This window comes from Carcharhinus amblyrhynchos, chromosome 14 (genome assembly GCF_965287045.1).
Source record: "Carcharhinus amblyrhynchos chromosome 14, sCarAmb.v2.hapA, whole genome shotgun sequence".
In the NCBI taxonomy this organism is placed as follows: Eukaryota; Metazoa; Chordata; class Chondrichthyes; order Carcharhiniformes; family Carcharhinidae; genus Carcharhinus; species Carcharhinus amblyrhynchos.
Genome location: NC_137337.1, coordinates 31,939,117 through 31,954,440, shown reverse-complemented (window position 1 = coordinate 31,954,440; position 15,324 = coordinate 31,939,117). Strand labels below are relative to the sequence as shown.

Sequence of the window (15,324 nt, the reverse complement as noted above, 5' to 3'; positions counted from 1 at the left end):
AGATAATTACTCAAATGGGTGTAAATTGAAAGAGGTGGATACTCAGCGAGACTTTGATGTCCTCATGCATCAGTCGTTGAAAACAAGCATGTAGGTACAGCAGGCAGTAAAGAAGGCTAATGGTATGCTGGCCTTCATAGCAACAGGATTGGAGTCTAGAGGTGTTTTGCTGCAATTATATAGGGCATTGGTGAGGCCACACCTGGAGTGTTGTGTGCAGATTAATAATAGGAAGACAGATTACTATTTGAATGGCTGTAAATTAAGAGGTGGATACTCAGCAAGATTTTGGTGCCCTCATGTATCAGGCGCTGAAAGTAAGCGTGCAACTACGGCAGGCAGTAAAGGTGGCCAGTGGTATGTTGGCCTTCATAGTGAGAGGATTGGAGTCTAGGGATGTTTTGCTGTAATTGTAAAGGGCATTGGTGAGGCTACACCTGGAGTATTGTGTGCAGTTTTGGTGTCCTTATTTGAGGAAGGATGTCCTTTCTAAAGAGGGGGTACAGCAAAGGTTTACCAGGCCAATTCCTGAGACGGCAGGACTGTTAGTATTTCTTCTTATAAGACGGTTAGGATTATATTCACTGGAGTTTAGAAGAGTGAGACGGGATCTCTCATCAAAACTCAAGGTTAGACAAGGTAGATTCAGTAAGAATGTTCCCAATGGTGGGAGAGTCCAGAACAATGCGTCAGAGTTTGAGGATAAGGGGTAAGCCTTTTAGGACTGAAATGAGAAGAAATTTCTTCAACCAGAGGGTAGTGAATCTGTAGAATTCACTACCATAGAATATAGTTGAAGACAAAACATTGTCTGATGTCAAGAAGAAATTAGATATAGTTCTCGGGCTAAAGGAATTAAGGGATATTGGGGATGGGAAGGAAGGAGGGAAATCAGAATATTGAATTCAATATCAGCCATGATCAAAATGAATGGCACACCAGGCTTGAAGGGCCGAATAGCCTACTCCTGCTTCTAGTTTCTATGTGCCCCATTTTACCATTGCCACCAAGTAGGGGAACAATCCAGGTTCAATGAGGGCATGCCAGGAGCAATATCAGGCTTAGCTAAAAATGAGTCATCAACTTAGTGAAGCTACAACACAGGACTACTCATGTGCCAAACAGCATAAGCAACAAATAATAAACAGCTGAACAATTCCACCATCTTTGGGTATCCACCCTATCAAGTCCTGTCAGGATCTTGCATGCTTCTATAAGATCACCTCCCATTCTTCTAAACTCCAACTGGTATAAACCTAATCTGTTCAATCTTTCTTTGCAAGACAACCCTTCATCACAGAGAGCCCAGTGAACAAGCCTAGTGAAAATTCTCTGAACTGCTTCTAAAGCAATTACATGTTTTTTTTTAAATGAGACCAAAGTGCACACACTACTCAAGATGCATTCTCACCAAAGCCCTATAGAGCTTTAGCAAAACTTCCCTACTTTTATATTTCATTCTCTTGCTATAAACACCAACATTCCAATGTCTTTCCTCCATATCAACTGTGATTCAAATACAAAGACACCTAGATTCCCCTTTCAGTACCAAGTTCAGCAATCTCTCTCTGTTCAAATAGTATACTGCTTGTCTATTCCTTCTACCAAAGTGAACTAGTTCACATTTACCACAGTATACTCTTATTGGTCAAATTTTGCCCACTCTTGTCTGCATCCCTACGCAGACTCTCCACCTCCTCTTGATGACTAATCTTCCTACCAATATTGGTGTCATCAGCAAATTTTGTTACCACGCATTTGCTACCTTCATCCAAGTCAGTGAGAGATTGTAAAATAGTTGAGAAATCAACATTGATCCCTGTGGCACTCCACTAGTTACAGCTTCCCAATCGAAAAAGACCATTCAGCCCTACTCTCTACTTCCCATTAGCCAATTATCCTTTATCCATGCTGACACCTTATCCCCTACACCATATGCTCTTGTCGTGTTGTAAGATTTGATGTGGTATCTTTCCAAAGTGCATTTTGGAAACCCTAGTACTCCACATCTATCAGTTCCCTTTTATCCACCTTGAATGTTACTTTGTTTAAAAAAAACTAACAGCTTAGTTAAACACAAGTTCCCATTAGCAAATGCATATTGGCTCTGCAGGCTCAAAACATGATGACAGAAACATAGAAAATGGGAGCAGGAGGAAGCCATTTGGCCTTTCGAGCCTGCTCTACCATTCATCACCATCACGGTTGATCATCCAACTTAGTAGCCTAATCCATAATTCTCTCTATAACCTCTGATCCCATTCACCCCAAGTGCTGTATCCAGCCGCCTCTTGAATACATTCAATGTTTTGGCATCAACTACTTCCTGTGGTAATAATTCCACAGGCTCATCACTCTTTGGGTGAAGAAATGTCTCCTCATCTCCAACCTAAAAGATCTACTCCGAATTCTCAGTCTGTAACCCCTGGTTCTGGACTCCCCCTACCAACCATTGGGAGCATCCTCCCTGCATTTATCCTGTCAGAATTTTATAAGTCTCTGTGAGGTCCCCTCTCATTCATCTGAACTCCAGCAAAAACAATCCTAACCTGGTCAATCTCTCCTCATATCAGTTCCACCATCCCCAGAATCAGCCTGGTAAACATTCACTGCACTCTCTTCAAGAGCAACAGCATCCTTCCTCACAAAAGGAGACCAAAACTGCACACAATATTCTAGGTGTGGCCTCACCAAGGCCCTGTATAATTGCAACAACACATCCCTGCTCCATACTTGAAACCTCTTGCAATGAAGGACAACACACATCTGCCTTCTTTACTGCCTGTTGCACCTGCACGCTTACCTTCAGTGACCAGTGCAGATGGACACCCAAGTCCTGCTGCACATTCCTCTCTCCCAATTTACAGTCATTCAGGTAGTAACCTGCCTTCTTGTTTTTGCTTCCAAAGTAGATAACCTCACAGTTTTCCAAATTATACTACATTTGCCCACTCACACAACCTGTCCATATCATGCTGAAGGATCTCTACATCCTCGTCATCGTTCACCCTTCCACCCACCTTGGTATCAATTTTGAAATGTTACATTTTGTTTCCTCATCCAAATTATTAATATATCTTGTGAATAGCTGGGTTCCCAGCACTGATTCCTGTGTTATTGTTTGCCAATTTGAAAAGAGTCCATTAATTCCTACTCTTTGTTTCGTCTCTGCCAACCATGTTTCTATCCATCTCAACATACTTCCTTAATCCCACGCGCTTTAATCTTGCACAATAATCTTTTTATGTGGGACTTTGTCAAATGCTTTCTGAAAGTCCAAATATACCTGAACAATTGGCTCCCCCTTGTCAACTCTACTAGTTACATCTTCAAAGAATTCCAACAGATTTGTCAAGCATGATTTCATGCTGACTCTGTCTGATCCTGCCACTGCTTTCTAAATGCTCTGCTATAAAGTCCTTGATAATGGATTTGAGAATTTTCCCCTCTACTGATGTAAGGCTTACTGGTCTATATTTCCCTTTCTCTCTACTTCCCTTTTTGAATTATGTATTCTACTATAACCTCCTTAATAATGGATCCTAGCACTTTCCCTATGAAATATATTAGGCTAACTGGCCAATAGTTTTCTGCGTCCATCCTTTCTTGAAAGGGGTATTTACATTAGCTATGTAATTAGTCTTGCCACATCCAGCCATGAAACAAAGGACAATTGAACAACTTACTGGAGGATGAGGTTCCACAAATATCCCCAATCTCAATGATGAAGGAGCCCAGCACATCAGTGCAAAAGATAAGGTTGAAGCACCTGCAACAATCTTCAGCCAAAAAAGTGCTCAGCAAATTATCTACTTCAACCTTCACGTAATATCAAAAAACGGCTGAAGATACTACAATAGTACTTAAGGGTGCTCCTGAACTTGCCAAGTCCCTAGCCAAGCTTTTCCAGTACAACTACAATATAGAAAATTGCCCAGGCCATATTTTGTACGTAAGAAACAGGACCCGGCCATTACCACCCCAGCAGTCTACTCTCAATCATCTGTAAAGTGATGGAAGGGGCCATCAACAGCGTTATCAAGTGTCACTTGCTCAATTTGGGTTTCACCAGGGCCACTCAGCTCCTGACCTCATTACAGCCTTGGTTCAAACATGCACAAAAGAACTGAATGCCAGAGTTGAGGTGAGTGTGGCTGCCTTTGAGATCAAGGCAGCATTTGATCAAGTATGGCATCAAGGAACCAGGGAGGAGACCTGCCACTGGTTGAAGTCATACCTGGCACAAAGGAAGATGGTTGTGATGATTGGAGGTCAATTTCAGCTCCAGGATTTCACAGCAGTAGTTCCTCAGGGTAATGTCCTCGGCCCAACCATCTCAAGCTGCTTTATCAATAACCTTCCTCCCATAAGGTCAGAAGTGGGGATGTTTGCTGATGCCTACACAATGTTCAGTATCATTCGTGCCTCCTCAGCTACTGTAGTAGCCCATGTCCAAATGCAGCAAGATCTGGACAATATCCAAGCCTGGACTGACAAGTGGCAAGTAACATTTGTGCCACACAAGTGCCAGGCAACAACCATCTCCAGCAAAAAAAAAAGGGGATCTAACCATCCTCCCTTGACGTTTAGTGTTACTACAGAAAGAAGTCTCATAACACCAGCTTAAAGTCCATCATTCTGTATTTGTACAGGTTTATTTCTGTTTGTAGTTCAGTGTTACCACCATCATTGAATCCCCCACAAACAACATCCTGGGGCTTACCACTGACCAGAAGTTGAACTGGACTAGCCAATATATACTATGGCTACCACAGTAGACCAAAGCTAGGAATCCTATGACAAATAACTCATCTCCACACTCCCCAAAGCACAAGTCATGAGCGTAATGGAATATTTACCACTTGCCTGAATGGGTGCAGCTCCAACAGAACAAGAAGCTTGAAACCATTCAGCCCACTTGATTGCTACTCCTTCCACATTCAATCCCACCACCACCAACAAAAAGTGGCAACCGTGTGTACCATCTACAAGATGCACTGCAAGAAGTCACCAAGATTCCTCAGGCAGCACCTTCCAAAGCCACAACCATCTAGAAGGTCAACAGCAATACCTAAGAACACCAACACCCGGAGGTTCCCCTCCAAGTCACTCACCATCCTGACATGGAAATATATTGTCGTTCCTTCACTGCCACTGGGTCAATATCCTAAACTGCCTCCCTAACAGCACTGTGGGTGTACCTACACCTCAGGGTCTGCAGCAGTTCAAGAAAGAGCTCACCAACACCTTCTCAACACTAACTTGGGATGGGCAATAAAGCTAGCCAGTGGCGCATACACCAACTCAATTTTAAAAAACTCTGGTTGAGTGTGAGCAAGTGAGCACCATGACACTGGAAGTAAGCTGCACACACACACACACACAAAAAGTTGTCTTAAAGTTTAAAGTCATATCATTCCAAAATTTGTTCATCTGTCCCAAGAAAAAAATTGAAATATAGCCCCCCCATGCAAAACAAAAGCTACACAAGCCTGATCTAAGTGATATCTGTATCATTCAATCCAGTAAAAAGTCTGACAACACCAGGTTGTAGTCCAACCTATTTATTTGATAATATACTCACAAGCTTTCGGGGTTAGTCCCTTCGTCAGGTGAATGGACGAAGGGACTAACCCCGAAAGCTTGTGAGTATATTATCAAATAAATAGGTTGGACTAAAACCTGGTGTTGTCAGACTTTTTACTGTGTTTACGCCAGTCCAACGCCAGCATACCCACATCATTCAATCCATACAGGAAACTCTGCTGTACTGAATGCACTGCAGTCAGGGGTGACATCTTTCAGAGTTATGATGTTAAATCATCTACAAATTCAGACGCTTGTAAAAAAAAATCCCAAGACATTATTCAAACAGTTCTCCCACACTCTGAACTATCCTCCATTCTTAGGCAACCTTAGGACTATTCATCTGGTCATTTATTTCATTGTAGTTGTGGGATCTTGCTGCATGTAAATCAGTTCCAGTATTTCGCTACATAACAGTGATAACTCAAAAATAATAAATGTAATCCTACAGTTGTGAAAGTTACCCTGCCAAGAATTTGCACTTGCATAAGAAGGGAGAGCAAGAAAGAGAAAACAAAAGTACAAGGGGGAGGAGAGGGAGAGCACGCGCAAGCACAAGACAGATGCAAAATGGACAGAGAGAGGGCGAGAATTTGGACAGGAAAAGAGGGTGAGAATTGGTAAAAGGATTTAAGTTGAATCCATAGATTGATATAAATGGCCCAAGTTCAGTTTATTAACCGGTCATCTAATTAAGATAAATATGTTATGCCATTTATAAATTGTATGTAGCTGATTACAATTTATATTTAACCATTTAATATAGTTAAGCAGTCTTACCAAGTTGTTTTTCGTCTTTGCCACATTTGGGTCATCAGGTCCAAGTTTGGTTTGGTAAATCTCCAATGCACGCTCATAGTAATATTCTACTTCTTCATACTTTCCTTGGTTCTGACACAATAGTGCTAAATTATTTAGCTGTTTTGCCACATCAGGATGATCCCTACCCAATACCTAAGGAAGTTAAGCATAGAAAGATTTGAGTCTAATATTCCCAATTTTGAATGCGTTCAGCAGCTCACTGTTTCTCAAATGAAAGAATACGAGACAGATGCCAGAAAGTGCTCTATGAAATTGTACAATATATAGGTAATGCAGTAATTGACCTTATTAAAATAAAAACAGCTAATTTAACAGGAGAGATTAAGAGTCGTTCGTTTGCCCAAATTCATATTGAACAAATAGCAATACCAATTAATTTGGATGAATTGCTAAATCTGGATAGCAGTTCAGAGTGTGTGTCCACATGCTTGCTAAGTCAATGTAACTTAAAACATTCCTACGAACAGATGGAATAAATTTGCACTTTGCTGTAAAATGGAAGATGACAACCTTGCTCGATAAGATGACCTAAGTGTTAAAAATTGGGGAAAATTAAAATACTGAATTGGATAAAATAAAAAAGGAAAAATTAATAAGGGCAGCTGTCACAAGTGGTGTTTTGATTTGCAAATTAGCATGCCAGTGAGAAATGCAAATGTTTACCTATGTAAACACTATGGGCAGCCTGGTAACAGTGGTTAGTTTGAACAGAACTCCCACTTACCTGATGAAGGGGCACCGCTCTGAAAGCTACTGGCTTGTGCTACCAAATAAACCTGTTGGACTGTAACCTGTTGTTGAGACTTCTTGCTGTATTTACCTCAGTCCAACGCCAGCATCTCCACATGACACACTGATTATCATTGCTGCCTCACAGCGTCAGAAAACCAGGTTCAATTTTTGGCTTTGATCACTGCCTGTGTGGAATTTGCACGTACTCCCCATATCTGCGTGGGTTTCCTCAGTGCTCCAATTTCTTCCCACAATTAACCTTCAGTATACCCAAACAGGTGCCAGAGTATGGTAACTAGGGGATTTTCACAGTAACTTAATTGCAGTATTGATGTAAGCCTACTTGCGACACTAATAAATAAACTTTAAACAATGTGACAATGGGAGAACAATGGGGTGTAGAAAAGCTAACTTCAAAGTGGAGAGATAAGGGAATAGGCATTTAAATGCTAAAAACTAGGACAATAAAAGGTGGGTATCAAAAAAAGAAAGAATGACAAGCACAATAACTGGGGAAAATGAACACAGTAGCAGCCACCATCACAGACACACCCAGATGTAGAGAACAGTCACCCATGAAAACAAATTGTTTCTAAAAGGTTGGCTGGTTAAAATCCAAGACTCAAAACAAGATAATTACACTGTCGCTGAAACTGTGGATATTTCCTCAAACGTGGACAAACGTAGGTAATTGGAAACAGTGGGATAACTTCATGTGACACTGTGTCTAGCCATTGGTGTAAAAAAGTGTACAGTTGCAGTGTATTATAGTCCTTATGTGTTTTTCTTATGAATCACAAAACAATTGGACTGTTCCTCTCTGATTTGCACATCTTTCCTCTCAGTATACCAAATTGAAAATATATTCCACTAAGAACCAGTGTTCCAAGTTACCCTTCTGAGTTTTGGGATATCCTCACATTTATCAGGGGGTTCGTAACATCAGTACTTTACATATTTTTGTAGTTACTAGAATTTTGCTGCCGAAAACAATATACCAGATCAGTTCATCCATTATCACTGTTCAAATTGCAATCAATCACAGTCCATGCTAAAAATAACTTATTTCCAACAACATTATTTATTCCTGTGTGCAATATTTTTAAACACTTGAACAACGCAAGACCCCAAATTGTTTTTTTCTGTAAAAAGAAGTTTAGTTTAAGAATCCTGGGCCTTAAAGCCTGGATTAAATGCATTACTTTGAAATATAGCAGAAGTGCTCAGCATCTTAAACTGACCTGGCTAGAGATCCACACAAAATTAAAATAAAAAAAGTTTAATTTATACTCAAATAAAATTGACATATCCCAGTACATCATACATGCAGAGTAGCTACACTAGTAGCAAATTCAGTGGTCCAATCAGCCAAATTTTCTACCACTGCTGACGGATATTCCTTAACTGTACGTGACATTTTTCCCCCAATTTATAAAATAATACTGCACTTTATTTAAGTCACCATTACTTCCTAACTCGGTTACTTGAATGGTCTGAAAATCTGAAAGTCATAAATCTCTCACTAACTACTCATATAGTTTGATATCAAGAGCAAATGTTATAGTATGGAAAGTTCTCTCCTTCACATTTATCCAATCTTCGGTGGGTGCAGATACGTATCATAAATTGCCTATTATTTTCCCTGAAAGTACGCAGGTGAACTGATCTCTTGAACATTATAAAGACTAAGGCTCTTTGTCTAATATCAATGCTGCTCAAAATGATCATTTATCCGAGATTACAATTATTAACACATACTATGTTGTTGATGCCTTGCCATCAATGACAAAATGGATTCCAAATTCAGTTTTTGAGTATTGATGCGAATTTCAAAATAATCATTTTTGCTGAAAAATTTTAGAAGAATATTTCTGAATGCACAGGATTTGACTGTCAAATGTATGACTATTGTTTCTTCAAGTTACTGACCTTTTCACGGATCTCCAGAGCTCTCTTACACATGGGTTCAGCTTCTCTATATTTTCCCCTTTTTCCATGAAGTACTGCAAGATTATTTAATGTAGCTGCCACCTGAAAGAAATCCAATCAGAAAATTACAAGGATTTTCTTACAAAAAAGTACCAACATCTTATTAATTTAATGTAATCAAAGGATAGATCAAATTCAGAAATATCAAAATTTAATTCAATAAAAGTGTGGATTTCATACCTATGCATTACATTGCAGTGTCAATTTTTGTCAGAAGTGTAGCATTAGAAGATATCAGTCCCTCAAAAATTAATCAAGTAAAATCAATGAAAGCTCTCCAGAATACTCTACTTCAGGTATATATAATTTCTGGGTTATGCACTCATGATCAAGGGCATGTAGATAATGAATCTTCGTAACTGAACCAATAGATGGATTTGCAATTTAACCTCCCTACCTGCTCATCATTTAGGAATGGAAGATGTTAATCTCAGCCTGTTGGTTTAATGTGAAGAAACATTTAAACCTTATTCTAGATTTCCATGCAAATAACATACAGATATACTAAAAAAGGAAAATACGAACCGCAGGATGGTCTTTACCCAAGGTCTTCTCCCGAATGGCTAAGGCATCATGAAGCAGGTTTGCTGCCTCTTTGTATTTGTTCTGGTCCCTAAAGAACATTTTTTTTAAAAAATAGGAGCACAACTGAAGCTTATTGTATTGAGTTCAAGTATTAAAATTTCAGATTTCACATGTCCTTACCACAATCAAAAATTATCTGTTCGCATTTATTCATTTGTGGTTTTCACAACAATATGGAAGTGAAACATATAGAACTGTTTCACTGTGCGAGTGATTCCATGACTGGTATATTTCTCAATTTATGAATTTGATAGAATGCTCAGTTCAGCAGTTATAAACAAAAATATTTCTTTCAAGGATTTTAGATATTTTGAAAACAAGACTATTTACTGAAGACTAGATTATAAAATACTGCAATGTAAAGGTTTACGTAAATTTTACACAGACCAAAATATAATATAACAACTAATGAATGAAATAAACACCAGGAATATATAATGGGCAATTCAAACTTGCTTATGTAATTCAAAGAAAGAGAAACAGGTTTCATGTCTGACTGTTGTACAATACAGTAAGAAGTCTCACAACACCAGGTTAAAGTCCAACAGGTTTAGTTGGTAGTAAAAACAACTAGCTTTCAGAGCACTGCAACCATTATTTTGTAAATTGAGTTTGCGTCTTTATGTACCCTGTTTGTGAACAGAGCTCCCACTTACCTGACGAAGGAGCAGCGCTCCAAAAGCTAGTGGCTTTTGCTACCAAATAAACCTGTTGGACTTTAACCTGGTGTCGAGACTTCTTACTGTGTTTACCCCAGTCCAACACTGGCAACTCCACATCATGGTGTACAATAAACAGGTTAAATCATTAAAAAACATTAGAATACATAAATTAGCTGGAATGTTCATAGGATCATAAAATCTCTCCAGTGCAGAAGGAGGCCATTCAGCCCATCAAGGCTGCACCAACAACAAACCCACGTATATACCCCGCTAGTCTCCCTGACACTAAGGGATAATTTAGTATGGCCAATCAACATAACCGACACTTCTTTGGACTGTGGGAGGAAATTGGAGTACCCAGAGAAAACCCGCATAGACATGGGGTGAATGTCTAACCTCCACTCAAGGCCAGAATTGAACCCGGGTCCCTGGTGCTGAGGCAGCAGTGCTAGCCACTGTGTCACGGTGCCACCCTTGTTTCTTCAACTTTCAATGCAGAAGTCCCAGTGACAGAACCCCCATAGTCTATCCTAATAATAGCTACATTTACCATCAGTTTAACTTCAAAACAGGCATCTATAAAATCTGAAAAAGAAAGAAACAACTTGGGATTGTAAACTCTGTACCCATTGTTTCCCTTCTCTGCTGCTTTTCATTTTTCTCTCGCTTTGCACTTTTGTTTACAGATGGTAGCTGTTTATGATCTTTAATTTTACAATTCTATTGGACGTCTTTGGTTTCTTATCTCATTATCACTCCCTTGGGGCTTGCAATATGAAGTAATTTAATCTCTCCTGCCTTCTACCCAGGTCTTTCCCTTTTCTTTTTACCATCCAGCCCAATTTCACATGCTTAAAATCTATTACATCCCAATTCTCCCCATTCCAATGAAGTATTATTAGCCTGAAATGTTAATTAGGGAAAGACTTGATTAGGGAAAGAGAAACTGATGCTGCCAGATCTGCTAAACTGAAAACTTTGCTTTATATCTGTGGCTATTAATATTTACTTACAATGTAATGTTCATCTGTTAATATAAATGAATCTGACATTATGAATTTACAAAACATCAACCATGTCTAGTCAACAATTATCATTTTACAATACTAATTGATCTGAGATGTTGCAGTGCTATGAGCAAGTTGTGTTCAACTTGACCTGATTGTGGGCAAGGATATGAAACCAAAAGAGAAAATGCTGGAAAATCTCAGCAAGTCTGGCAGCATCTGTAAAGAGAGAAAGAGCTGATGTTTTGAGTCCAGATGATCCTTTGTCAAAGCTAAAAGGCATAGAAAGTGAGAAATGTTTAGGATATGAATTGAACTGGACCCAAGTAAAAATTATAAACTGGAGTTGATAGATCCTGCCATCCCAAGATATAGGTTAAGAATAAAAATCCTATATTTTAATACATTAGAATGCAAATAGTCTGAAAGTCAAGGAATGCTGTTCAGTATCTTGGTGGCTAATGCAGTTGTTTCCTGTGAACGCTAGATAAAGCATCTCCATTTGAGTTTCACACTTTGTTCAGCCAGTCCCTTGACTATGTCAGGCATAATTCAGAATAGCCACATTATTAAGTTCATTTTAACTCAAGTCTAAAGACATAGCTTAAAACATCATCATCTCATAAACCTCAAATTATATTAAAAAAGCATTGATTTCTTATGTCCAGGTCCTGAGTGTTAACAATTAAAGCCTGCTTTGTCTTGATTAGTATTTTAGCAACTTCAACATTTCAGTCTTCTCCTTCTGTCTCTTCCACTGCCATGCAAGTCTAAACCTTTTTCTCACTAAATTATCCCCACAAATACATTGGGATTGTTTAATTTCAGAGATGGACAATCCCTTCTATCACTTTAATGGACTCACCTTTACCCCTATTTGCCTCGATGACCCAAAGGTCTGAGACCCTATACTGTGCAATATTTCTTCATCATTGATACTTCCCCTCCCATATCAGCAGCCAAACATGCAGTGCAGGAAGTGATCCTAGTACTAATACCCTTGAGATCTTAATATCATCACAACATTTCAGATGCTATAATATTGGCTAGCATGTTAAAATTAAAATGTTATTTGGTGAACTTTGCTAGAGCTGTGCTGGAATAACCTTTTCCTGGCATCCAAACCCTCATACAGCTGATTTGAGAATGCAAAACCAATGCTGAATTCTACTGCCTACGTTGATTTGTATCAAGTGTCACAAGACAGAAAGCAAAGTCAGGCAACTGAGGTTTTTTTCAGTTCAATTGCAATCTTCACATTTAATGGACTGTGTGTACCACCCTCAACCTTACAATTCCTCCATTTCATCAAATAAAAGTCCACTCATTTTAACTTAAAACTCATCCCACATACTTACTGCTTTGTTGCATCATCTTAAATCAAGTACAATATATCTATTAGATTCATAGGGCCCTATTTTACCATTTTGATTCCAAGTGCTGGACAGACTTGAAACCGGAGGTATTTCAGATCTGACTTTATGATCCGTTCTGAGGCACCTCCATACACACTGCCTGCAAAAATATCAGCAATTCCGAATTGTGCTGCAAAAGTCTGTGATGGGGCTTAACATGCCCAAAACCCTATATAGCTCCAACTGGCACCTCCAACTGCTCATGCGCAGATAAAAAACGATGCTGCTCCCTGCCACGTCCCTCCCGGGCCGGATACTGCCTTCCCGTGGCCTCCACTGTCATTGCCTCACCCCCACAACATTATTGCCCCCTGCCCCAGACCAATTGCAGCACCCTCACACCCTTCTCCCACACCAATCTCAGGCAGAGTGGCAGCAGAGAGCCCCCACCTCCACAGATCTCAAGCAGAGAACCGTCAGACACTCAGCACTCACCTCGTGGACTCACAGTATGAATGTTTCACGCTGTTTTGGATGGGCGAACAGTGGTAAAGGGGGAAGTGCAGCCCATTAAGTCAATTTAAATGCATGCCTGACTTTACCATGTTTTTGCACCCGAAAACAGGTGCAACAAGATGGTAAAATCAGGCCCATAGGGTCATTTGTAATAATTTCCCACATCTCCCTGCTGATGAAAGCAAAGCTCCCTTCAATACATGAGTTTTTTTTTAAAATGAAGTGAAAATTAGGTAGCTTTTTAGCTAGCGAATGAAGTGTGAAGTTTGTAGGGTAGGTGAGGATAGAACATACCATCCATTACATTTTGATGAACTTCTGGACAGAAAATAAATAGAATTATATGCCTGGTGACATATCAAGATGAGCAGAAGTGGAACATCTTATAGACTCTCAAGTCACTTATACAGGAGTTTGGACACAGTGTAAAGCTATTCCTGTATTCCTCCAACAAAGCAATTACTATAGCATTAGCATGGCATTTCAATTTCCCATGCAATCCAACATTATAGAAACTGAAGGACAGACTAAATTTAGTGTTAAATTAGCTATATGCCATGGAGTTGAAAGCATTAAGAATTGGACTCATACTACCTCAGTCACACTTCATAGAGAGAACTTCAACCCGCTAAATGTTATGGGATTCAAATCCATGCACCATTACTGAAGAATGTTCTATACATTTAACACGTCTCAATTCAGTTAAATATTTCACTATTTGTGCTTAAACAAACATATATTTTATTTGCAATAAACAAATCTGCGACTTGTATACTGAGATTACAACAAATGTTTCCAGCAACATTGTTTTTTCCATGTCAGAATTATTCCTTTTGTACAAATACATTTTAAAAATTTATATCTTTACAGAAGTAGTAAGGTCAGACTAACCTGTACACCAAAGCGAGAATGTTGAGCATTGTAGCAACATCAGGATGATCATGCCCTGATGTTTTCTCCAAATCTTCAAGAGCCTGCTTGCAAAGAGGTACTGCTACTTCATACCTGCCCTGGGATGCATACTGTATGACTAAGTTATGTAGTGTCCTCAGTCGGGCTGGGATCTCATAGCCACCCTGTTGTGCTGCAGCAGCTGCGCTGCTGTGTTGCTGCTGAACTGTAAATTGACAATATGTTATCTATAATGTTGTGCATTAAATATAAAGAAAACACTGTAGGAAAAACATTATTTGTAATATTCTATATTAGATAGAGCAGTCATTGGAATTTTATTTCCTAGGTATTGCACCAAGGTATTTTTCACAAATGTTCCAAAAATATTGGCTCACTCAAATGCACAAAGAAAGTGATCCTTTTTCATTTATGCCTTTTATAAACCAGTTACATATTAAAGTAGTTTTCCCCTCTCGATCAGACATACTCTGATTACAAGTATTCCGAGAAAGGAACTGTAACTAGATCTGTTTCAAGATGTTTCTATTGGATGTGCTCACTAGCTTTTCAGAATTGGAGAGATGATGTAAATATTCAACTTTAATCACCATTTAAAATTGGAGGAGTTTATGTAGAGGGAAATATTTAGGGAAAGATAAGTGGCAGTAGCTTAGAGAGAACAGGATGAGTGGAGCTGGAGTTTAAATCACTGAGGATAGATGAGCTAATGGCACAAATAGAGATAAAGAGTTTTGATCTATTAGTCACAGGTATGTTGTATGGTGACCAAGGTTGGAATACAAAAATTTTATGGTACTTGATACTTTAAAAAGACTAAATTAGTTTATAAATATTCAATTTACTTCTCTTCATTCTTGCATACATTGCATAGTTCAATTTGCATATTAGTACATATGGACTTCCATACATGTCAGATAACCAATTCGGCAAGCTCATATTCTATCTGGTCTAAGATTTAAAGACAAACGGAATTAATCTTGTTATGTCAGAAATGCTTGACACAACATGAGCTTTATTACTGTGGCATCTTCAGCAAATAATATTCAAGAAACCCTATATAAACTTCAATTTGTCATATACATCAGTTTTGGAAGCTGGTCCTAGAAGTCAAGTCAGTCATTCTGAATCTTCTATGGATCAGTCTAACAAGCCCTT

At 39.0% G+C, this 15,324-nt stretch overlaps 1 protein-coding gene across 5 annotated transcripts in view; it reads right to left on the bottom strand.

Annotated features, from left to right (window-relative positions):
- The window catches only part of klc1a (kinesin light chain 1a), a 77,709-nt gene that overhangs the window by 40,100 nt on the left and 22,285 nt on the right, over positions 1-15,324 (bottom strand). For all 5 annotated transcript variants that reach the window (XM_080202581.1, XM_080202584.1, XM_080202582.1 and 2 more), the window contains exons 5-8: positions 14,146-14,371; positions 9,655-9,742; positions 9,070-9,171; positions 6,367-6,540 (exon numbers count right to left, since the gene is read on the bottom strand). In XM_080202581.1, coding sequence (XP_080058707.1) covers positions 6,367-6,540; positions 9,070-9,171; positions 9,655-9,742; positions 14,146-14,371 — 590 coding nt within the window. The remainder of the gene's footprint in view (positions 1-6,366; positions 6,541-9,069; positions 9,172-9,654; positions 9,743-14,145; positions 14,372-15,324) is intronic.